This window comes from Boleophthalmus pectinirostris, unplaced genomic scaffold (assembly GCF_026225935.1).
Source record: "Boleophthalmus pectinirostris isolate CB_2022bp ecotype Guang Dong unplaced genomic scaffold, ASM2622593v1 HiC_scaffold_6, whole genome shotgun sequence".
In the NCBI taxonomy this organism is placed as follows: domain Eukaryota; kingdom Metazoa; phylum Chordata; class Actinopteri; order Gobiiformes; family Gobiidae; genus Boleophthalmus; species Boleophthalmus pectinirostris.
In genome coordinates, this window is record NW_026571447.1 from 20,510,585 (window position 1) to 20,537,347 (window position 26,763).

General features: G+C 38.1%; 1 protein-coding gene across 2 annotated transcripts in view; it reads left to right on the plus strand.

Annotated features, from left to right (window-relative positions):
• The first annotated feature begins 3,259 nt into the window (after positions 1-3,259).
• The window catches only part of LOC110171682 (myelin basic protein-like), a 36,965-nt gene continuing 13,461 nt past the window's right edge, over positions 3,260-26,763 (plus strand). The window contains exons 1-3 of one of the 2 annotated variants that reach the window (XM_020937442.2): positions 3,260-3,496; positions 13,195-13,253; positions 25,009-25,066. In XM_020937442.2, the coding sequence (XP_020793101.1) occupies positions 13,209-13,253; positions 25,009-25,066 (103 nt within the window). In that variant the 5' untranslated portion in view covers positions 3,260-3,496; positions 13,195-13,208. Of the gene's footprint in view, positions 3,497-4,041; positions 4,258-13,194; positions 13,254-25,008; positions 25,067-26,763 lie in introns of those variants that run through there. The other variant, XM_055163652.1, reaches the window with a different exon arrangement.

Sequence of the window (26,763 nt, forward strand, 5' to 3'; positions counted from 1 at the left end):
TTAAACAAGCTGGAACAGATGATGTGTGGTAAAAGAACAAATAAAAGGTGTCATGAAAGATAGTGTGGAGAGCAGAAAGTGCTGCAGGGCTCTGGCACTGGGGACACAGGTAGACACAGACAAAGTGGAGAAAGCGAATTTATCTTTAAGACTGCCAAGGATGGAATGACATACTTCCATGGCTCCTGCATTATTGAACTCTTTTCTGTACTGCTGTCTGTTTGGGGCAAATCACTTTGGATTGTTACTGATTTTAATATCCTCAAAGCTCTCACAATCTCACCCACTTCACTGAACTACAGGGGGCAGTGGAGCTCATTACTGATTAATGCCCTGGACTAGCTGTTACTGAATTCTCCTTCTTATCTCATTTTGTTTTTTACTTGAGTAACTTACTTTGAGGGTCAAAGGGTTAGTTATCAAAAGCCATACAATATATAAAAAAAGACAAACAGAATAACTTTTAGTGATCTATGATTATTGCACACACCTCATTGTGCAAGACAAGCCAAGCTCACTAGGATATGTCAAGATGTGTAGATATAGTACTATTATAATGTATTGTTTATTTATTCCATAACATGGCAGCATTTCCCTGCATTACTCTCTCTATAAAGACTTGTCAGTCAGTAAAAACAGTTTTATTATATCCTAGCTTTGCCTAAGAATTGTATTTTTCTGCAAAACCATTTATATTGAGGATAGATTAAGGACCTTGTTTATTTGTCAGTTAAACCAAAGCAAACATAATTTTACCTTCAAAAGTGAGCCACAGAGCCACTATGCACATTGTGGAGAATAATTTTCCCATTGATCAACACTGAAGAGAAAGATGTGTAAGACAAAGACTACAAAACACAGTTTCACATTTGTCATGGATTCCGCAGAACACAAATACAACTCATCATCTTGTTCCCTTTAAGACAAAATCAAATTTGATACATTTTCTATTTGACAGAACATAAGAGATGTAAGAGAAACAAGAATTTGTGTCACAGTATTGGTAAAGCCTGTCATGTAGGCTAAAAAGTAGATCAGCATAAACAGTACCAAAAAAATAGATAATTGATTGTACCAGACTAAAACATAGTCTGATGATCCTAATGCACTGTATAGCCTGTTATAGCAAATTGCTTAAATTGTTTGTAGGTTTGGAATAAAATGGGATTTCATGATGTTTGATAATCCTCTCTAGTTTTCATAAACACCAGCCAGGTAAGGAATAGTTACACTCTTTCTCTTGGGTTCTTATTCTCTTTCTTCTTTCTTCTCTCTTATCTTTCCTTTGCCATGGATTCACATCATAAATATAAATATAAATAAATAAATAATAAATTATATATATATGTATATATATATATATATATCTGAACCTGAGTTGCCTTAACCTGCACATACAAGTTTTCCTCATTCTCAGTATATGGCCTCATGTGAAAACTCAGAACCTCCTTACTCACTGAGCTGCAGAGGCTGCACTGGCACTGATTCACGATTGGCTGCAAGTGCCTGGGTTTAGGTAGAGACCATTCAGATCAGAGAGAGGGATTAAACAGAGAATTAAACCAACTGGATTTCAGCATTGAAAATGGGAACCCAAATGAAGGACCCATGTGAGGCTGAGATTCTGCTTTCTGATTGGATGATTTGTTTTGATTTACTGTAATGGCCACAGCGATGGAACGCCGATTCCAGTACTGTGTTCATCACTTTTCTAATTTCTGACCTGTTACAGAAAAGACATATTTCAAGAGTTTAGAGCAACTTTATGGAAAACCTCCACAGACCAATGCTGTAGAAACACTGTACACAGAAAGCAGATACACAGCTAAATATGGCACTTGGACCTAAATTCAAGATGGCAGCCATGCAAACTCCTGCACGGGCACAGCCAGGGGCACCTTCAAGAACGCCCTGGCTCAGGTTTGACAAAGATTTATGTAAAACTGCTTGTACAAACAGTGATAAATCTCTTTTGTAACTTATTTTCATGTTTTTACAACTTAAATAATCAGCAATGAAGCACATGTATGTTACAAAATGATCATTTTTGTGCATTTGGCTTGAAAATGGCCTCAACTGCTTAACATACTCAATTAGTTAATGGTCAGTTAAAATTAAATAAGGGTGTATACTAGTAGAAGTTGTGTTTCTAGATCATACACACATTTTAAATCATGCTAGTTCAAAGTTTTACGTTTTAAGGGTTTTTGAAATACATAAACAGCAGTGCCAGGATTCCAGTTTTCAATGTGGCTGTGTTCTGCTTCTCCAAACAAACAGTCTAAATTTTAACCCCATTCTGTATTGAATTTTGTGTCACCGATGAGCAACTGTGATTTTGAGTGTGAGAAGATTGATACAGTGAATATAGATTTCTTTAAAATCATTTGTGTTACAGGTGAAGGCGCTGGCAACAAGCACCACTTGGTTCTTTGTTGCCAGCAGCATGGCCCAGCCCACGAGAGGATCTTCTCTATCACCCTCACAGTGGGAACTCTCTCCGCTCTGGGTCAGGCTCGCAGGTGCCTTACGTAACTTTTCTGACACCCCACCTGCTTGTCCACAAGAAGATATTACATTACTGTGCCTGGAATGTTTCAGTGTACAGCTTCAAACTTGTCTAGTGGCCAAGTATATGAAGTGACCAGGTCAAGTTACAGGTCAGATCTGTGGAAAGGGGAGTCCAGCATAAAATAAACAATCCAAACCATTAACATTCAAATTAATTAAAATAAAGACTACCCATGTATTTTATATGTTGATTACTTCAGTTTGTGGAGTTGTTTTAATTAAAAGTAACATGCACACATACATCATCACATGGGAAAGTATTTGAGGTATTTATTGCATTTTTTAAAAGACTGAACTAAAATACTGTAGCTACAAGTCTTTTCCTGTTCAAACCTGCGCAAGTGTGAGATGTTGCAACATTACACAGCAGATCAGTACTGGGTACTGACATAGTCCCAATAGGTTAACAATTGCCCAGCTATTTGTGTTTTATGAAGATTAAATTTTTTACCACCACTTTTTGCGATCCAATTCCCACAACTTCAGTCAAAAGTACGCGCATTTAAACCAAGACGTGTCACAGATTGCTATTAAGATATATATTTAAGATCAGTCTATTATAAATCACGCGCGTAAAAGCTAAAAACATATGCATCTTCTACAAGGCGTGCTTTGCTGTAGCGAGCGCTCTTCTAGGCGGCTTAAAGCTGCGCTCCGCCCCACCCCTTTACAAACATCATCACTACACTGTACCTAAATCAGGAAGCACCCTCGTCACACGTTTCTCTTCTCGTTTTTTTCATTTGGTTTATTAATTTATTTTCTACGGACGCATTCGGGTGGCCAAGGCAACGGAGGCACCATCACAAAAGGGGAAGAGGTTCAATTTTTTACGAGCCCCGACGACAAGAAAATACTGACAATTTGGCACATCTAGTACGAGGCTGCGCTTTGGATGCATTTGGCACAGACTTATCGGACACGGGTATGTGCACTGTGAAATGGAAATGTGTAAAGGTGGACAAATATAAGAGATGGTGTTTTAATTTGTCAAACACTACGTACGCACGCACGGGGTGTTAAAACAGCAGCTACTCCACGTCGACTTGTTTACAACTGCACTTACGAAATTACCAGTGCTGCTGGCGTAAACGCGCTACAGTTTCAACACTGGCGCTCCAGCTGTTTTGCTCGCTTGTGGTGTGCGTACGTTAAAGTACTGTTTATTTACTCGCATCACTGTCACTGCTGTCACCGTATTTTAGTCATGTGCTCGCCCCCTCCACCTCTGCACTGCACTACGTAGCCTACGCTGCAACCCCCACTAGATGCGCTCTGCACACTTGCCCCAATCTCGCCTGAAATCTTAGATATTTAAATTTCTATTACAGCATTTGCGCAAGGGCGGGACCTATAGATTATATATGTATAAAAGTATGTCACGTGACTAGATTCTCCTGAGTAGATCGGAAAGTACATGGGGTTTACAAGCAGGAACATATGGCATTAAATTGAGAGCTTTTAATCGATCTGTACAGCTGTGAAAAGGAAGGGGGGAAGAGCAGAGGAGGGCAAAGCCAGCCAGTCATTAGTTAGTGTGTATTAGCCTTCTGCACCTTTATTTTAGAGTCAGATTTTATAACCAGTATGTTAATGCGTTCATTTCTAGTTCAGTTCATGTAAAAAGGAACAACTGTCGACTACGCACATGGGCTTTGCTGCCAGATGCGATGTTTTCTTGCTTTGGTGAGTATAGGCCAAAGTAACAAACTGCTGGAAACAGGCTGTGGCAGGGCTGCTCTAGTGCACATCCATCACTGGCTCTGCTACACACAGTACAAGACAACAGGGCAGTTGTATCCAGCAAATATTGTGGGTCCTTACCAGAGCTCTTGGGCACCATGTTACATCACTGTCTTAATCAAGAAGTGCTTTACAATAAGCTCCACACATTGCCAGACTGATCACAAAGCAGTTTGGTCTATCTCATTTAGGCTGCACTTTCAGGGTCTATAGGGCTGAGATCAGATGAAGCTGTTTTTACTTGAACTTAAATTCTCAGATGATGTTTCTTTGCTTCACTGTAATGTACACTGGGTTAGATGAAGCAGAAGTGTTTGGATTTATTTAAGGTATCAATGGCAAATATTTAGTTGAGAAATTTGGGATTGTATTAATCTGTATGCTGTATGAACATAATATTCTTTCTGATATTTGCATTGATTTTCTCTTTCTCAAATCAAATGTTGGATGAAACTGTGAGTAATTTAATTTTGATGTATCATATCCCAGGAACTTGAAACTTGGATGTAATTCAGTCCTGCCCCCTCCGTTTTTAGTCAGCATGATCCAACTTGTCTTTTACTTTCTGTGCAAGAATCTCTTTGGCATGACCTAATGGATTTTGTTCAGTTTGAAAGGCTGTAGTAAAATAAGAAAAAATATGAAAAGTTTTCACTGTGAGATGCCAGCGTTTTTTGATTTGCCTAGTTTCAATTTTATTCTAAACTACAGGTTAAATCTAGCTCAGAATAGTGCAGGAATGCATTCCTTTGTACTCGACAGAACTGGCCTCAGCATATCCAGGAGAGAAATACCTCAAAAATTGCTAAGCCTAGCCTTCACATGGTCTAGACTGCACAGCATTCCTTTCTCGTGTCAAAAACAGGCAGGCTTTCCACCTATCTGAGGCTATATTGTTTACCACCATAGTTGCTTTCAGAAGCTTCTGTTTGAATAGCAGCAAATCCTCATGCTACATCTGTGTTTTGCAGTTTACGTTTGAGGTTAGTCAACATCCGTCCCCACAGACTGACAGGCTTCCTGTATTTTCTCAGTTTCCAGTTGGTACTGCTTGTTCTTGGCAGACAGGTTGAGTCACATTACCTGCTATGCTTCTACCTCCTGTGTAGCAACGCACTAGTTCTGCCCAAGGCGTGGTTTTACAGACTGAGTCTCTTGACATCTACTGAAGTGTCAGAGCATAAAGCATCTGAAGAAACTCACTGTGATCCCAGCAGATGGCTTACTTGAACACTCTCACTTCAGATGTTCATGAAGAGATTGAGGCTCAAGGAGAAGATGGCAAACTCCAGAAGTCATTTCCTCACTAGAGTATTTACTAAACACTATGGCTACTTACACTGTGCCAAGGAAACCCCAGGGGGACTTAGAGGACAGAATGTGTGAATTACCAAAACAAATATTAGCTAATTGTTAGCTATTAGCTGCAGTGTATCTTGCACAGTGTACAGGGACTTGCTGTTCTGCATATAACAGGAATGTCCTCTCTGTCTGTGTCATATAGCTTTGGCGTACACTGCTGTTTTGGTGGTGAGCTGCAGTCTCTGGGCAGGCCTGAGTTGTGTGTAGGGGTAAATCTGTCTGACTCGATGCTCGCGGTTCAGCAGTTACAGAGCCGTCCAAATTCTGCATACTCCCATCTGCTCCAACTGTCAACATTTACCCCGTGATAACCATGTGTTAAACATGCTCTGTGTAATGTCCACTTTATTGGATATGGACATGTTTAGTGCACTCATAAGTGACATTTGGACTCCTTTTTCTTTTAGTATTCTTGTTTTAATATGGGTTCAAGTCTTGCACAGCCAGCCTCATATTCTCTTTGATTATTCACCAAGAAATGCTGATTTCACCATGGAAATCTTTAATAACTGGAGCATGCCGTTTCTGTTTTATTATAATTTTTTTTCTACTCTCAACCTTAGAGTTTTCTTGCTCTGGCAACCTCATCTCATAAAATATGCACAGAGAAACTAATAAACCAAGCAGACAATGCAAAATTGCAGATCTTAATATCTCTGGTCTGGTCAAATATTGTTCCTTTTGGGGCTGTAGAAAGAAAGATTCAAATACCAGATGATGAATAAAATACCATCCTAATTTAGCTGTGAATATTTATGTATTGATCAAAAAATAATGTATGTTCTTGTACTATACGTTACAGTGTGTTTCTCTGGTTAAAGCAGCCTTTGCTCCCCCTCCCCCACTGACCCCGATGCACATGCTCTGTGTTATTACATAATTGACTGGGAGCATAGTGACAGGAAGCAGCTGACGGGTTAAAGCCATGCTGGCGTGTGCGGACATGTCCGGGGCAATAAAGTTTGTTGTAATATTTGGCTTCTGTGCAAATTTGCCTGACATATGTTTTTGTTGTTTTGTTTGGTTGTTTGTTTTTTGACTTGCACAATTCATTTCACAGGCAAGCAGGCTTTAGGAGTCCTTAAAAGCTGTGGTTTCATGTTTCAGAATAGCTTTATTAAAATGTAAGAATGGACAACCAAAAATTAGACAACAAAGTACTGTGACAACAGGCATGAAGCCACTTGACTGGGCCCTGAATTCCGTCCTTGATACTTGCAGAATTCCTGTCTTGATTTACTACTACAGTTTCCTCTATCAATGATGCCTGCTTTGGCCAAATATTTAAAATATTTAGTCACCTAAAGTTGCTTCAATACTAAAGCATCTAAATCTTGTCGTAAATTTGGTGTAGCCTCTCCCTAAGATGAAAAATGTCAGTTATGCATTATTAGCTGACACTGGCATAACATCTGGAGCATCAAGCTGCAAGTCAATAGCCGCTCGATAGTGAAATCCTCTGCATAAACTGATGGTCAGCTGCCAATGTCCGAACACGCCAACAACACCTCGCTTTGCATACAATTTCAAGTCTTTGCATAATTGGTCTGTGTATTTGGCTTAATTAGTTATAAGTAACTTGACTTTAGGCGAACTCTGAAGGGGCTAGACCAAGAAGTTAAAGCCATTGTTTTTTTCTTTTGATACAGCACTTTTCCATGTCTTGTTTTTTTTTGTTTGTTTGTTTGTTTTTTACCACTTGGATAGAGTGAATTGCATTTTTTTGTTTATCTCCAGCCATCATTTCTCAAATTCCATTCTTGCATGAATCATTTAAGTGTCACCCAACTGTTTGTCTTTGGAAAAAGACATGGCACATTGTCAACAGTTTGCAAAGGCTCACAGATGTGCTTAACAGGTGGATAAAGCCTGTTTCTGGTACAGCAAAGATTGTTTTCAACGCCTGATAGCTCACCAACAGTTTTATGGCTATAGTGAGGTTATCCTTTTTTCCATTTGACAGCGTTTATAAAAAGACTCTTGTAATCCTGATTTGGAGGATTTATGTCACAAAACCTTTTTATCTCTGAAGACCTAAAGCCTGACTTAGGCAGCTTTAGCACCACTGTTATGAAACTCCATCTATGTATCCAGTTAATTTTTGCTTAACTCTTAATTAAATCTTATCACTGTTCATAATTATCCTGCTTCCATCTTTGAACTGCTGGACAGGAGATGCGTGTGTAGTTTTTGTTTTAGTTTGTCTGAATGTCAACATGCAGTGTGTTTACACATCTAATGATCTCCTCACCGTCTGGTTTGAGAGAGCTGAAGGCCCCCAGGTAATGTGGTGCTACATGTAAAGGCCGATCTCATGCTTTGACTTGTAATATGGAATTTATGTTTGTGTATTTTCCATGATCATGCAAAGGAATCTGAAATTTTAAAATTATTTGAAAAGAAAAAGTCATGCTTCTTCTTAGACGTGGCATGATTTTAGGATTATTTAAATCTGATTGTGGAAGAATGCACTGCACAACTGTCCAGTTTTGAAGCATGTCTCAAATGTGGAAGACTCATCTTAAAAATCCTCATAACATTCAGAATGAAATAGAACTACTTTAACCTCAGATTTTATAGATGCATACTTTTCTCATTGATTCTACAGAAATGCATGCTGTTTCTCAGTCCTCTGCATTATTTTTTGTTTTAAGTCGCCATGATTGTTTTGACACAAATTGACCATGCGTTTCTCTGAGTGGTTACCCCGTCTGTCACATGAGGATTTGATTCCAGACTGTATGTCTTGGTAAAAGGATGTGGTTTTAGCTGCCCAGGAAACATTGTGGTTAGTGATTAGTGATAGTTGTTAGTGTTCATAAAACTGTTAAATTAAGTTCCAGGGCACATTGGGTAAACACACTGAGTTTGGTGTGGTCTGCATTTTTCCACTGTGCATGTGTGATTCAGATCCACTCCCCAAGTTAATCATTTGCTATATTCCCTATTCATAAGCCCTGTTTTTAAGAGACAAAATTGGTCCTATCCTGCACAGTAATTTAAAACATTTGTGTAACATGACACAAATCATTGATCACGGTATGCTACATAAAAATGCCAAATCTATTGTTTCATTATTTTAATTGTGCTTATTGCTTGTGTTTCCCTGTTTGTATTTCAGTATTTAAGGCAGGGGATTTTACTTTTGTACAGAAGTGTTAAAAAGTTTAAGAGCTGCTACTTCTGCGTAGTCTCACACCCGCCCTCTTCCTCTGCCCATGCCTTTCACTCCATTGTGCAACAGTCGTTTTCTTGCATGTCCTCGTGAGGATCGCAGTTTAGATTGTGCAACGAGCTGGAGTGAAACTAGCTGCACAGACTCTTATTTAGACCCATACCATTACACTGAATTTCTGCAGTAAGCAGGCTTTTGTCAACTCATCGGCTTATTGACCGGTAAAGCTGAGTAAGTGCTGGGTTCAAAAAGGATACAGTACATTCACAAACCAAAGACTGTTTTTTCACTACAGTTGTTTTGGTTTGGCCCAAATGAATGTGTGACAGAATTCATAGATGTATGTTTGTGGGTGTAAATATTGAGCCTATAATGTTGACTAACTGGGGATTGTTTATGATTTCATACAGAGTGTTAACCACTTTCCCACTGTGCCTCCAGTACATGTGGCTTGTTGAGTGAGGTGGGGGTTTTTGAAGAGGCGCGTGTTGTAGATTGACAGCTACTTGCCACTTTGCATCAGTCAGGCCAGTGTTTAGTGCAGACAGCACTTACCACCAGTCTGAAGATGAAATACGAATTAGCCCCTATGCTATAATCGGTATCAGTGCAGTATTTAAGTGTTTCCAAAGTGACCCATATTGGACGATATGAGGGTCCGAAGAGGCACTTGTGAGGAACTACCTTCCTGAGGGGTCCCACGAGGACATGCTCCAGGTCAGCTTTGGCTAAGAAGGAGCTATGCACTTCTGCTGTATGAGAGCATACTCAGGTGACAACAAGGCATGACAAAGCAGATATTTAGCTGAAACTTACTTGATCGTGTGTTAAACAGGCTGAAGATAGTAACTAGTATACTAAGCAACAAAGCAGAACACTGAAAAAACTGAAAGAATGAGTGCATCAGTAGGTCAAGACGGTAATCTCTGCTAGGATGAGGCCAAAAAGTATTTAAAAATAGATAGCGGGTGGCTTGCCACCACTTGTCATGTTACAATATGGTTTCCTGTTTTCTGATGCTCGGCACTCACATCAAAAGGACATTGAGTACAGACTGAAAACAAACTTGGGATTACTCTTTTTGTCAATTTCTGAGTTCGGCCTTATTTATTAAGAAAACATTTGTTGTGTTTGGGTGACATCAGTTGCTGATGTAGCTGCACTCAGAGCCATGCTAGTCAAAAAATGCCTTTAGTGCTATCGTTTTTTGAGCACACATTTTATTATAATTGACTGAAACACTGAGAAGTTCTACTTGAAGCATTTAGCCAACCCACAGGACACTGGATAGCGTAGGCCTTTTGGTGCTCTAAGCCCCAGTCTGTGATGAGAATGTGTCATACAAATTGGTAAGATTATTAAGAGGGAACCATCAGTCTCATTTTCTCCGTGGGACAGCACTATTGTTACAGTCGGGCCAGAGCATGATTCTGACTCAGACTATGTTGGGAACCGCTCAGTCATTTCAAAGACTTTTACTGTAACACTGTGGGCCGAAACACATCAGAGCTGCCCTCATAGTCTGACAACAGTAATATATCAAGAGTTTTATGGCTCATGATAACCTTTTAAATAAAGCAAAGTGCCTCGAAAGAAGCGGCTGTAAAGTCCCCTATTACCATCAGGCAGCATCTTAAAGCCCAGGTGGAAGAGACGCTCAGCTTTAATAAAGTAGTCACTGTTTTAGACCTGTGCAGCTGCTGTGCATAATACTAAAATGAAGAGCTGTTTAGTGCTTCTGGAGAGGTTACCTCATCACTCTTCAGTGCTGAATTACCTGGCTGGAAAAACTAAAAATACACAAAAAGAAAAGGTAATTTCAATCACTCAGAATGTCTGTTTAGTTAGTAGTATGATAAATTGTCCTTCTGCCTTGAAATCTAGTTGTGTCAATAATAAGACATTATGAGGATTCATTATCCTTTTCCCAGTGTTGGAAATGGCAAAAGTGAAGAAAAAAACACAGTTAAAGAACAAGAGGGAACAAGGCACGCTTTTTGGTTTATATATGTTTAAAAAATACTTCTCAGGAGAGACAAATTCTCTGTATTCAGGCAATAAACTGCAACTCTGAGGCCAACTGGAGATTCACAGTTTGTGTTCTGATATTTTTTGGTATCATAGTATTTTATAACATCTAACATCTAACCCTAACCCTCACTTCTTAGATTAGAGTATGTATTATAGTATAAAGTAATATAGTAATATAATCTTGAGACATATGCTGGTGCCATTTGCCTATAACCAAGCTGCAGAGAGATGAGTAGCCTGCTGTAGACACAGACGATGCCTAGATGGTTTGTAATCTGATTAAAGCACAGTAATATACTCATTGAGAGTCTGGGACAGTTCTCCCTCTTCAATGTGAACATCCATGATTAGTTTTACATTTCCGGCCTGACTGAACCTGCAAAATGTGACAAGTTTGGCCAATAAGAGGTCTGACCCACTCCACAGGATAGCACTTGAGGACAATTGCTTGACAAGTGAGATGAGACTGTGGAGGAGAAACTTAGATAGATAGAAGATAAGGTGTCCATCTCCTTTTTCCTGCAATTTCACTTTTAGTTTGTGTGACACATGTGACATGTGTCCTTGCAGTCATGGTGTTAAACTTGAAAAACCTTTAAACTACTCAAATGTAATCACGTTTCCTTTAGTTGTAATGTTAAGTGTGTAGTTTAAAAAGCAGCAGCTCTCTCTGAGTAAATAGTTGTTCCCCTCTGTGTTCCCGTTTCAGAGAACAATGCTATCGCAATCGCACTTCCCCCACAGTAATCTCTATTCACTGTGGAAACAGGTGTAACCCTTTAATACACCTCACCTGACCGACCGTGTTTGCTAGACAAGGGTTAGCAAAAGTCAACATCACCATAATTTGCAATCTTTTGGCTCCAGTGACCTGTTGTAGGAAATGACAGAGGCTTGGGATTTGCATGAAAGTCTGCTTTGTAGCATACATAGACTTGATCAAATGAATAGTTGAATTTAGATGTTTTGTCTGCATATTTTAGTTTTGACCTTTTTTGGTTGATAAGGAAAAAGGAAGTTTAGGGGCTGTCACCTATACTAAGTGGTTACTGCCATTGCCAGGGTATACTTCATCTTTTGCTTTAGTTGCTGGGATAATATTTGATAACCCCATTACTGAGAATGCATTAGAAACATTGGACAACTTCTATCTTCTTATAGTTCCATATTTGTTCTTGTATTAGTTGACTACTATTACGACCGTGTCAGCTAAGATCAAAGTTTTAGCCTGAATTAACTCTCCAAGTCTGTGCTGCGATCATTAAAAGGAGACTGCCTCCTGTGAAGAAAGATATTTGCTCTGAAAGGTAGGGATTTGACTCATGCAATAACCAGTTTGATATAAACTTTGACTAAAATATTTTGAAATGACTCACACAAGAGTAGGTTAAGGTCTGTCATTTCTGCTGCTAATAAAACCACAATACCTGTAACACTGGCAAATGTCACTGCACTTGTATTTACATTGAATGCATAAAAACTTTTCTGCCTGACATCTATTTCAGAAGGCTGGAGAAACCATCCATCTGTACTGGAAAAAAATCTTTTGGCAATAACAGCATGACAATGAACCAATGTTCCCTTGGGCCTTAAAAAGCTCTTTTAATTGAATTGAAAATAGAACAACATCTTTCCCCTCTGCTGCTGTAAACCAGCCTTTGCCATTCAAAAATGTCACCTCACGGCTCCAATTGACTGGACAAATATTTAGTCAGAAAAGTTGATTGCCTGGGACCGAGAAGCAGAATTGTAATTGTTTGCAAATGTTGCTTCAGAAATATCCCCCTCTGTTTACAATAGAGAATAATGTAGTGGCGCACTGGCAAATTGACTATTGTTAATATGATATTTTTTTCTTTATCATATGACAACCTTCTGTTTGAGCAGTTTCTCAATATTCCAAACATTTTGGTTTAAAAAGGCATTCCCATTTGATATAAAAATAACTAACCGTGAAGGAAATGGATGGAAAATATACAATTGTTTCACTCAGATTCTGCCTTTACTGTAGCAAATGACCTCTCCCTATGACCTTTCCACATGTTCTGAATGCAGAGGAATGAAAATAGAGGTTTATGTGAGTTTATGCAAGATGTTATAATGAGCACACCTTGGTGTGATCTTCTATGTCTTGAAAAAATGCAAAAAATCCTAAATTCCATTACAAAAAGCCTTTCAAATCAAACACTGAATAAGTCACTGTTTATTATATTTTCTCTGAGCTTAATTTGCTTAGATAAGGAGCAGTGCCCAGCTACACTGTGGTTTAAATTCTTCTTCTCATGGACCTGTCTTTGTGTGCTCTCTTGCAGTCTCTGTCTGCAGCATGGGCCAACATCTAGGAAAGAGGGAGACTTCTATGGACACTAAGGTATGACTACACACTGTATTAAATAGCCCTCAGGCTGTTGCTTTTATCACTTGTGAGATTTTACTTGGGCCTTTCCCACTGGCCTTTATCAGCTGGACTCTAGACCCTGCCATAAACAAGCTGTCCAACTTCTGCACTTGTTTTGATTTAGTACTTAGAGTGAGACATCAGGAGCATTGCTGAAGTCTGGGATATTACACTTTAGTAAAAAAATGCTAAGTTTTTTTATTTTTTTATTTTTTAAGATTCAGCTTCTAAATCTGATATCACAGGGCTATGCACAAACGTTATGTTTATGTTTTTAAGATACTGTGCTGTGCTCACAGATCACAGATAAACTCATTATACAATATCACCTCTACTGCACAAAACAACCCACTTATCTTCATATTCATTTTTCTCATTTTGCGGGGCTTAAGTTATCTTTGGTACTGCACTACAATTTACCTATAGTGTTGAAATACTTAACTTATGTATGACTCAACTCTACTACTACCACTGTAGTTCATTTAGTTATTAGTTTCATTGTGGTATTTATTTATAGCAGATCATGTTTTATCAAGCGTTAAGGTCATTGTGTTAATGGCATAAATGTGATTTCCATACTATTATTAGCAATAATATACCGGTAATCCAAAAAAGAGGATATTATACATCAGTGATCCTTAACCTTAGGGCTGCGGCCCAAACTTGGGCCTCAAGTCGTCTGTGCTCGAAGACTACAGTGGTGCAAAGCATCTGGACAGAGGCGTGAATCCAGTTTGGTTGCTGCTCCTGCTGGTTCAGGACTCTGGGTTTGGATCTAGTCCGACTGTAGCATTTCTCACACTAGGCTAAATGCAGTTTATTTTATAAGTTGAATCAATTGAATAGGGCCTATTCAGTTTAGATTCTAACTTCACAGCAATGTATTAATGGACCAAGGACCATACAAACCAATCGTGATGCTACTTAGCCAATCAAATCTGTGTATTCAAGGCAATCATAACTCTGAATGCAGACACAGAGCAAAGAGGTTTTGAGGTATCTGTTGAAAAAGGTATTGAGACTGTTAAGTCGAGATGTGAAAGCTAAAGAAAAAGGGAAACTCAAGCTCCTATTTTTTTTCTGAAATTAAGCACTTTGTTTTAAGATGCAGTTTATCCCTTTTATTTATTTTCTCTATTTTAAACTGCACCCTGTATCTAATGTAGGCCTACTGTGTGTTTCAGTATTAACAAAATGTATTTTTGTTGAAATATTTTTAACTTGTATTTTCGTTGATTTGACATATAGTGTTAATATTTAATGGGCCCTGGGCCACTCTGCATTGGAAAAATCGGGCCTCAGCGTCAAAAAGGTTAAGAACCCCTGTTATACATGATATTATATTCATAAGTCGTCATGTTATATTGTCATTGAAAACACTATCAGCCCAAACATCATGATGCCATCTCTGAAAAAAGTTCAGTAACTTAACTTATTTTAGAAAATAAACAAACACTATGAGGTGTGTTTTGGGTACTTTTTTATGATAATCTCTAAATATCTATACTTCTGTCGATAAAAAGCAAAAATGAAGTAACAGCATCCATTTCCACTTCCAAGTTATGGAAGAAAGTAGAATTCCATGTTAGTTTAAACCCTCTAGTCTCTGTTGGAGATCTCGCTTACAAAGTCACATATCATAAAATCAAATAAATCAAATAAAAGGATCAAATGAAAAATTAATTAAATTATTCTGAATGCATGACTGGAGAATATTTCAAAGATAATATTTAGCCTGTCTGCCTTTATCAGTGTCCATTTTTAATTGAATTTGGTGGCCATGGTTACAGTGCGATGAGTTTGAGTCTTTCATATTAGCCCACCACCACTGAGAGCCGTGTTTGAACTCATGGTGCGCATGATGAAGAGCAATGGCACTGACACTGGACTTCTATTAAAATATATAAATGATTTTAGCTCAGCCCTGAAGCACTTTAGATTCTGATTATATTACTAATGGACTTTGTTTCAAATTGACTTTACATTGAAAAACTGTCACCCCTTTCTCTGTAACTGCTGCTGTGAGCCTCGTCATTTTGGTCTTAAAATGTTCGTATTAACCTGCTTACATGATTCTGGTGGCATTATTTTGTCTGTAAATAAAATCCTATTTCTAATATGGAATTCTTCTCCAAATTCACCCCTATATCCACTAGCATTGTGAGCTTCATTTGACTGGTGCCGAACACTGCCTTAGTTCACTTCTTAATATGATCATCTATGAAACTACCTCATCAAGAAAGGAAAGGTGAAACTAACACATTCTATATCTTAGCAGAATAATCAAGATATGAGTTCTCCTCTTTGAACACTGTAATGACTGTCCATTGCTGCTCTGTCTAGTCTGTGTGGGCTGTCTGGGCTTATACCGAGATGGTAATGTGTTTTAATGGCTTCATGCAATTAACCTCAGCCCTGCACAGACTCCTTTTGTCACAGCTTTTCAAAGTGACTGCCAATATAATGAGTTTGCCCATTAGCCCAGAGGTTGCAATCAAATTTGAAGAGGTTGCCGGATTGTTGTCAGCTTTCCTACCCCTGTACAGGGGAGTAAAAAGGAAAGACTGGCAAAGGGATATGACAGAAAAAAGAGTTCATCAGTGTCAGGGGACTGCAGTGTGCTGCTGGGTTGAGTCTGTGGATCTGTGTAATGGGGAGTTCTGGTGCAGATCAGGCCACGTGGCTACCAGCAGGGAGACCATTGTAGCAGCCCAGACTTCATATGTTTCTGATACCTTCAAGCACAGTGAGAAGAAAGGATAGACCTAGTATATAATCTGTAGGTGCAGTAGGTCCAATCTTGGAACTTATGTAACTCAGTTTGGCCTGGAGACTAGAGTAAGGGAGGGAGATTTTCACAATTTTAATTTTATCACTCATTCATTCATGTATATTTTTTCTATTGCTTTTAAGAGGAATATGAAGTAAGTAAACTTTATTTACATTGCACTTTTCACAGACATGTAGTCACAAAGTGCTTCACAGTAAAACTCATCAAAGTAAAATTCTTCTTCTGAAAGTGACACTTCACTGTGATAGGTTAAATCCAGCTGTCACTCACTCAGAGTCTTACAGATACTGGGTAATTGGTGAAGTCAGTGGGAAAATGGGTCTACATTTGAGCAGACTGCATTAAATATAGAAATAGTGAATCATGATATGACAAAAAAACATGTGTCCATATAGCCACACAGCCCAGTTTGTTAAATAAGCAGAAGATGCCAGACCTGTAAAACTGAAGTATTTTGTGCCCGACTATTCCCATACCTGCATGTCCTTTTCTCTGTCTTTGGAGCCAACAATCAGAGTCAATTTGAAAGGTCTGGCACAACAGCTGGTTGTCATAGGAACAGTCAAGCTGGCGCAGAGCGTGACAGTCAGAGGTAGGTTTGTGTTTAGGAGTCGTGAGCCCACTCTAAGTCCCAGTGGCTTTGAATGATGGCTGAATAATGATGTTGAATGACAGGTAGCCACTGCTCCCTTTAGTACTAGCTCTGGAACATTCCCCTGTAACAGACAGCTGGAGTTCGTTGCAAGGCAGTATCATTTTGTGCCAGGTACAATATGAAAAAACAGAGATTATTTTATCAGGCCAGGTGTTGCACCTGTATTATATCTACTTTATTCTTGATACATAACTGTATGTTTGCTGATGCTCACAAAAACCATACTTTTGCATTGACAAAGGGATAAAAAAGCTCAGATGTACAACAGATGTACACTAAACATTACAAAAAGAGTATTTCCACAACAAGCCTCTATAACACCCAGTATAACACCAAACTAATCTGTGATGCATTAGTTGAATAATGAAGTGGATTCAAGTCTTAATATGTTTGAGTCTGCCGGCTTTGTTCTGGTCTATTATTGTAAAATGTCACCAGTGTAGTGTTTACTTTGCCACCCACAATCGGTCAACATACACAGCCTGAAATTAAGCCGGTTTTAATGAACAGTTGAAAACCATTTGTCACTGTTTACATAGTTTTAGATGTAATACTGATACTAAGGTCTACATACAATAATATAGGATTTCATAACTATAGTGGCATCATAGGTAAATGTTGTTTTGCAACTGATGACTCACTTACCTAAAATGGTCCAATTCTTTGCTCATCTTAAGCAAATATTTTTCTCTAAAAGGTAAGACCAACCTAGAGCTCTCTCCTCCTTCTTAAGTATTAGAAAAATTAATTATTTGTGAAAGTATAATTAATAATTGCTAAATGACCTTGGTTATTGCAATAATTAGTACTCATTCATGAATGTCATAAAAATTTAAATGCAATTAGACTACCAACAAAGGTCAGGCAACACAAAATCATGCTGCTAGAGGCATGTTTTTTCACCCAATTTTTCAGCTTCTTTTGATAACAGCAATGAAAAATGTTTTTATTTGTCATAAGGGCCTTAGGGTTTTGACGATTTTTCACAGTTGCTTATCACACAGAAACTCAAACCAAGCAAAGAAATCCATCAGTTCAAAGGCGGATCGTACCCTGAGTGTGTCTGCTTTGTATGGATCCTCTGTAGGTCTGTGCAGGTCCAGACTTCCAATGGACTCAGCAAAACACTTTTCCTGTATCTGTTTATAGTGGGGAATACATAAAAATTTGGGATTTGCAGAATATCGATATATCTTAATACTAAATTTGGTGATACAGTACTGTTATCATGGGCTGCTTTATCGATATATCACCAAGAGTGTTTTGGGTTTTTTTTTTGCTGTTTTTTGTAACTGTACTACAATTTTGTTGCTCCTTTAGTTGAAGATAACGTGTTTATGCATTTCACTTCCCTGTTTTGATGTTTTAAATTTATGTATTTCATATTAATAAATTAACAAAGAAATATTGTTGCAAAAATGTATTTGGTTCTTAAAAGACAGCAATAGATCATGTGCAATGCATCAATTATTGCATGTTTGCCATATCCTCATAATATATCGTATCGTGAGCCATGTATTGTGTATTGTATCGAATTGCAAGAGACATATGATTCCCAACCCCTAATTAAAATGGCTCTCAATCTAAAAGTAAAGTATTACATCTTTTGGGAATTAAATCCACACAGACAACAGGTGAATCATGAATTAACTTCTGCATAGATTTTAATTTTGACTAGACATTCAAAGGGCTGAGTTGCTGAAGAAAGCTCAAATAGAATAATGCATTCCATGCCATGAATATTCCTCTGTGATTTGACTGTGGTTTCATATTAAAAAGGGGCTTTGTCAGTCACTTTGCTATTGCTGAGCTGAAGGTTGCAGTCTCCAGACGAGGGAGCAGGAGACTCATCTGGGAGAACTGCAGCTTATAGATTCAGCGAACGCCATTGTACCACTGAGGGCGCGCTGTGCATTGTGGTCAGCCAGACAGCCTCAGAGCACTCCCTTGTGTTCTCATCTACAGGAAAAGAAAAACAACTGTTGTTTTTTTCACTCAGTTCCTTCGATACAATCGCCTCTTTCTCACAGCACTCTCACTCTACTGCTTCAGAATCCTGCCTCCTGCTTTCCTTAATCTTAGTCAAAAAGCCAAGATGAAGGGTGCTCTTTGTCTTCCATTTTTAAAGTGCATGGACAGGATGGAGCTCTGAAGGGCACACCTATCCCCACACTGCAGCAGATGGGAAGGAGAGCGAGGATTCCTTTGATTGTCTCAAATCACCTTGGCCTTTGAAAGGTGTCCAAATCACCACACTCCTTGTGCACTTTGCCTCTCGAGCCTAGGCTGTACCTACACTTACAGCAGCTACACTTACAGCAGCTCATCCACTGCTCCTGCCCCCAATGGGGATCAAAGGCCTGAGTGGAGATGGAGCATGACGAGTATTAGAGCACAAAATCATCCCAATACAGTAACTGTAAAAAAGACTCTGAAAGTCATATTGTTTTTCAGAGTCATAGGCCTATCTTTTATGTTCAAATGCATTGGATATCCATTTAAGTCATGAACACAGATATTTAGCTGGATTTTAGGCCCTTTTATCCTCTTTGTAGCACTTTGCCATGACACTCCCCATGTGTGATGTGTGATGATGCGATTCCTCCATGTGCCGTACATCTCTCCTAAAGTCCAGTGTGGTCTCATATTCCTTCATACGACTGTGAGATAACTCATTGTTGCATGATGTTGTTAAATCTGCCATTGATAGATTTTTAATTGTATGTGAATGTAAAAGGCAAATTACTGATGTGTGATGTGATGACTCAAGAAAAAAAACACAGGAATTAAGACTGCTGTTTTCTGTTGTATTAGGGTAATTATTATCAATTTAACTATATTCAGTCATTATTAGCAGTATCTTGTGTTTCAAACAGTAGTTTAACAGACTTGCTGACCTATTGTTTGCTGTTCTGCAGTCTTTTAATCAAGCACTTTTAATAATTCTGATCACCATCAATCATTCATACACCAAATTGTGGGTGACTTGCCCATCCTATACCAGCGGGGTTCACTCTGCCAGCCTATGGCGGGTGGGGAAACTTTCTAAACACTGCATTTGCAGCCCTTTATGGGCTAATCTCTGTGAAAAATGTTTTAGCTTACTTAGGTGCAGAATAGCCTCAAATACTTTATTATGGTCACTACTTAATAGCCGTATCATGGCACCATGGAATGCCTGTTAATAAATGTCCCAGTGTGAGTGTAATGTAGTGCATGTTTCACTGTGCACACTTGTCTCTGAGTTGAAGTTCAGTTTAACTATAGGTGATTTATGAGCCAGTGCTGAGTAGGTGTGTAGTCATTTTGACAGCTCTTGCCCAAGAATATCAGCTGGCTGTGAGATCACTGCCTGGTCCGCTCCTTAGCCTTCATAAGGTAATAATCAGGGTCATAGCAGGCAACAAGGCCCATCTCTACTAACAAGTTCAACACCTATAGGAAAAGTATTCACATTATTTATTACATTTTAATAGTTTAACCACACTGTTTGCATAAATGTCATTATGGTAATGTTTGGATTTGATTATAGAGTGCACACTAATGCAAACACACCTGACCATAACCATGTTTTCAATGCAAATCGTACCTGAATTATACCCTTTAGGCAAATATTTGTGGAGGTATCAGACCTGAGATGATCTCACCTATAAGAACTATAAGAACTAAACACTATATGACTCAAGATGGGATCAATGGGCTGAGAAAAAAGAAAACAAAACGAAAAAAAAAAAACAAGCTGAGCACAATAGCTCTGGTCAAATGCAACAAGGACTAAATATTGACACTATATTGTTAATTGTGTTTTTTATTTGAAACCACATGTATCTATTTCGCACAATAACTCAGGGCTATACAGGTGAAGCCTGACACAAAATATGATTGTCCAGCCTTCCCCAGAACAACCACTTGGATTTATATATCATTTTTCCTTTGGATTCCTTGTGTGTGAGACAAAGGAAAGGCAGCTCAACCTAATGCAGGGGATTCATGGTGTAGATCAGCAGTAAACCTTCCCAAACCTTCCCAAACTTATTTTATTGGACTTATATTTAAAGATGAACAATGTAAGTGTTTGTCTTGGTTGTTAGTTCTGCCTGATGTCACACATGATGTTTTTGTTTCGACACTTTGAAGTCACAGACTTTTTTTTAAGCTCAACCAAATTTCAACTTCTCATTGTGTTCGTGGAATACATTTAGTAGTATCAAGTGGGAGGATGAGGAGAAGAACAGGAAGTCAAATAGTTAAATAATTTAATGTCCTCTCCAAAAGGAAGTGTGTAACATATGGAGCAGCATATTCAGCAGGTGGTCACAATGCAGTGACTGGCTGGTGTAAATAAAGACTTCACTCCAGTTCAGTGAATCCCAAATGGAGAATTCCCCAATGAAATCAGACCAACAACATTACTACATGCTCTACGGACATAGAGCCAGAACAGACGCCCACGGTCTGCTGCCGTGTTTGATGGAGACCATTTTTACCAACAATGGGCTGCATCATCACTGTCCCTTCTACACAAGAGCTGTGGATATTTGGGAGAGATTCACTTGCCAGATGTACTTTTAAAACTTTACACAGTGCTAACTATTTATGAGCAGCACTGAATTGTGTTTTCAAAGTAAACTTTTCTTTCTGAGGCCATTTGTCTCCAAATCTAATTTCAGCTTTCAAACTTAAAGTAAGTTAAATCTTAAGGGGCCAATATGTAGAACATTGTACATGCTGAGTCACTTTCCTGTCCAATATTTTTCAAAGCAAATGTTGAAATAATGCACTTGAGCATAGTGTACAATTCATAAATATAATGTTGTACTACTGTGAATTGATTTGAACTTGTCCGTTTGGTCAGTGTAGCTAACCCACCTTTTTAGCATAGGAGTAATAAGGTTGTTGGAGTTTGTAATAATGTAATTTCATGCTTGAGCTTGCAGCAGTTATAGGAGAGCACTGGTGCAGAGACAGATGCAGAGGTGGAAATGTACAGAGATGCTAAAATTAGCTTCATTGTTGGGGTGAAACGCCAGTGCAGTTTACACTTGGAAAGGGTAGATAAAAGCAGTCATGTTGATGCCTGTTTGTGCGTGAACAATGTGTCCTTCAAAAAGACTTGAGTGTCTTGACTTATGTATTGACTTTACTAGATACAACATTGTATTGACCTCAGTTTCTCATTACTGATTGCTTATTGATAATAAGTTCTGTTTGTTTTAATGAAGGGAGAGATTGCTTTGCAATTCAAAAAGACAATATTTGTTTATGACCAAACTTATTATAAGTAAACAATAGCTTTGTTTTGGCTTACAACTCTTTGTTACATAAACTGGATAATAAACTATAATGATGGTCACAGTTTTCACACGCACTGCATCTAGACTGACTAGAACCAAACCAAACCAAGTGTACATCATTCAGGACTAAATTGGGGTCACACCAGGAGGAGTGTGTATGCAGCCTAAGCCTTATAATACTATATATATATATATATATATATATATATATATATATATATATATATATATATATATATATATATATATATATATATATATATATATATATATATATAGTAATACTTTGGTAGTGGAAATGCTGCTGACTCAGTTCTCATTTTTGTTCACCTTTGCTCTTAGCTCTTTCAATCACTGGTAGCATCCCATTTTCACATTTTCTGGTCTTTCCAAGTGGTTACCTTTTCCTGTGTTTTTGTCTGAAGGTTATATGAGGCCTCTGTGCTTTATAGGTGAGAGAGTTTAGAGAATCACATTGGTGTCTTTGAGTCTGGGCTATTTGAAACATCCTTTTTTAATGCACTCTGAGTATCACATGATCTGCCAACGGGAAGCCACAGGGTTTCATTGCACAAAAAACACCTGAGGTTATTTGCCTTTCTCACGTCTCACTGTCTAAAAAAAAGACATCATGAAAAATTGTGTTTTTTTTATTTGAATTCTAAACCACTACAAGGCCTTCACTTGTCAGTTCATGGTACTTCATTGGCATAGTTGCGTTTTGTTGAAAGTTGAAAAGTTTATTTTGAGATAATTATAAGTCCAAATCATGTTCATTCTTTGGGCCCACAGACTTTGTCAAAGTTGCTTGATAAAGCCATAACGGCTTGTCAAACCCTGATCCCGTCAGATCTCAGAAGCTAAGCAAGGACAGCCCTGGTTAGTACCTGAATGGGAGACTGCTGGGAATTCCATGTGCCATAGTTGGGTACCAGTGGCAAAAAACTGTTGGTGTGTCCTTGGGCAAGTCACTTCGCCTACATTGCCTACTATGAAAGTGGTGTGTGCGTGCATGATTTGTGGTGGTCGAAGGAGCGATGGCGCAGATTGGCAGCCCTGCTTCAGTCACATCTGCCTTAGGGTAACTGTGGCTGCAATAGTATCTTACCATCATGGAGTATGGAGTGAATTATGCACAAAGCTCCTTTGAGTGTACAAAAATATACATTTGATGCTTTATTATTATTTATTATGTATTAAAGTTGTTTGTTTTAAACACATTCTGTTGTATTTCCCCCCATAAGGATCATTAGGATCATCTTAGTACCTACAGACACAAAACTTTACAGTCTTGTGCTTAACAATATTTAGATTTATCTCCCAAAAATTAGGCAAATTTTTTTTTATTTTAGGCATTTTTTTCTGTGAGATTTAGTTTATTCAAATGCTAAATAAGAGAAATATTAATTAGTTTTATATGAAAACATGACATGATGAAAAAACTTTTATTACATTTTCTCTCATATTTATGTCACTACAGAAGAAGTTTCAAATTGATACCTCTAAATTTAAGATTTTTTTTTTCCCTATTCACCTGCAGTGTCTTGCCTTAAGTGCAGAAAATCAGATCAAACGCTGGTGTAACAACAATGCAAATCTTTTTAATTAGATTTTGGGTTTTATATAGAGATATATATAGAGAGATATTTATATAGAGATGTTTGTCTCTCCTCAAGATTATTCTGTCACAGATCTTACTGGGATAAAGAAGTAGCTTTCCACAAATCTTTTAAGATGCTCTGCATATTTACACAAATATAGAAGTTATCTTTCACCCACAGCCTTTTAATTGGAGATCAAAACAGACAGAGCAGATTAGAGGAATAAGAACTCTTTAGGCAATGCGTGGAGACAAGGATAAACCGTCAATTGCGAAATCATTGTTCTGAAATCTGCAGTTTGACCCCAAGTTGTTTATCATGTTATCTTTTCTATTGTAATTATTTTTTTTTTTTTTTTTTTTTTTTGAAAAAATATAAAATTATTAGCTGTCTTAAAACTCAAGAGTGTGAACAGAGTGGCATAGCATAAAGGGCAGATGGGAATTAGTTACTGTGGTTTTCATAACAGAATTCAAATATCTGGGTCCGGTTCTTGATCCCCAACTTAAATTTGATAAACATGTCAAAAAAATATCCAAAACCATCTAAAGCAATCTCAGCTGTTTCAAATGCATCAGGCATTACATCCCAAACCAGGCGGCCCTGCTGTACACGCATGCTATGATCTTCTCTCATGTCATACTGCATGACAGCATGGGCCCAGGGAGCTCCCTCAATCACTAAACACACTGAGTCATTCTACAATCAAGCAATAAAACATAATAAAAAAATAATAATAATCTGTTATCACTGTAATATACTTAAGAAATATAATTTATTAAGCTTTGAAAGCTTTAGTAAATTATATTCTCTTAAACTGTTATTCAAATGCATTAATAATCTAGCATCAGAGACATTTACTTAGTTACTTACATTTAGAGATAAACAAGCAACAGAGTCACCAGAAGCACCTCCAGTAACAAGTGTACAATCCTATGCCGCAGAACCACATTTAGAGAGTCAGTGCATAACAGAGCTTAAGCTGTTCACCTCAAGACTCAAGTCCTGGTTAAAAACAAACCAAAGTTGGACCCACTTCTTTAAAATGTTTTTGTTTTAATTGTCAGCATATTTCTCGTAGGTAGTATGTAATAAGAGCAGTATAGGTACTTATTAAAACACAAAGAGGGTAAGTGTTTTAAACCGTACTTTCAAAACTGATAGAGAACTGCTATAGCAATATCTCTGCAGTAAATATTTCATTTTATTTTTCTTGGTTCACTCATTTTTTTACACTCACAATGAAAAAAAAAATCTAAAACCGAACAAAGAACAAACATAATGACAGATGTTTTGTCCCTGTTTGTTTCTCCCAGTGCCGGATCGTCCTTTGCTTTGTTACCATGGTACCTAAGAGCTTCACCTATTTTTGTTTTTTCCATCACAGGCACCTGAACCCAAAGCAGCCGACGCCACAGACCCAGGAGAGACGGATGAAGTCTTTGGTAAGACTCAAACATATAAAATCACATGAAATATACTGAAAATATACTTTGTGGACATTGCTACAAAATACTTTTAATTATTGAAAGGTTAAATTATGGGTTAATGATGATACATGGTTGTTTACTCATCTTTTAATAGCAACCATTACTCAAGTCTGTCATAACCTGCACAAGATTTAGAAAGTTTTCCTCATACTTATGTAACATTCATTAGCCAACAGAATATAGCCTTTGCAATACTGCACCCCAGCAGAGGAGGGCAGAGTCCATTACACAATAAATATAGGCCACTTTGGTAATAACTATGGACTAATGCAAGATGCCCATTATCATAGAATATCAAAAGATTGTTCAAATGGGATTGATTAAAACAGCTCTGCATGAATAATATATGAAGTGTTCAGCATAATCAAGAATTGTGCTGGAGCTGAAAATGAGAATGGTATTGCAGATATATAGACTTTGATTTAGACCTGTCCTATATTTAGACCAAGGTTAAAGCAAGTCACTTCCTCTTTCTCAACTGAACCGAGCATATCACTGTACATTGACTTCCTGTTGGATCTGTGTCCGATAAGTTTGTGCTACAGTATGTTTCAAAGACACTGCAGGCCATGGCAAAAAGTAATCGTATATTGCACTGAGGTGGAGTGCAAGGGGCAAGAAGCAGCTATGTGGAGACTGTAGTTTTTGAGAAATCCTGATTTATTATTTTCATCTAAGGAAACTCAGAGGGCACATTGGTTTAATGGTCATTGCTCCTGCCCTGAACCCTGAAAGTTGAGTTCTATTGTTGCAGTATTTTCGTTTTGCTGTACAGTGGTATACTATACACGCCCTCCTAAAGTCTACAGTGGCTATCGATCACACTGTAATGGTACTTGACAATACATTGGCATTGCAGAGAGTTGCCGAATTTTAAGTAGAGTTTCTTTCTACTCTTGCTAGTTTCCTTATATTTTTTCCACAAAGCTTACACAGTGCCTTCTAGGATTGAGTTCATACAGTTCATGTAGTCTTTTTTGTCCTAAGTTTCTATGTCACCTTTTGCAGATAATGAATTGTGTTTTGAAGTAATTAACTAAAGCTGCCAATGATAAAGGTCGCAGTGCTGGTACTAGAAAGTGATTGGTGATGGTGCATTCTTCTTCCTTTTACACTTGCCTCTTTTCAGATCCCCACTGCATTTGCCTCCTAGCCCGCAGTGATTTGCATATTAATTTTGTTCAGTCCGCCTTTCACAATACTTACGAGTGGTTTCTTTAGTTCTTCACTTGTTAATTCTTGTGTCTGAGTTAATGTTAGGGTTAACGTTTCAACCAAATCAGTAAAATTACATTGTTCCTATTTCAAGTTGCCCTAGTTTCTGAGCTCAGCAGTCAATACTCCATCAATCAGTGATGCTGGGAACTCATTTCATAATCAGCCTCAAATGCAAATGTACATTCCAAACAATACTAATGATTTAAGGCTGTGAACCATTCAATCAGCTCCCCATACATTTAACCTGTTCTAGTAATTACACCGTAGCCTGCGTGGCCAAGATTACGCTGTCTATTGATGTCATTTCAGCCTGGCTCGATGTTATCTGTCCTTAGTGTCTGAATGTGTTTACCGAGGAGTTAGTCACTTATCACGGAAAGTTCTAGCTTTCTGAAGTCTCACTAAAATTGATCAGTTTGTCAATCGATGTACTC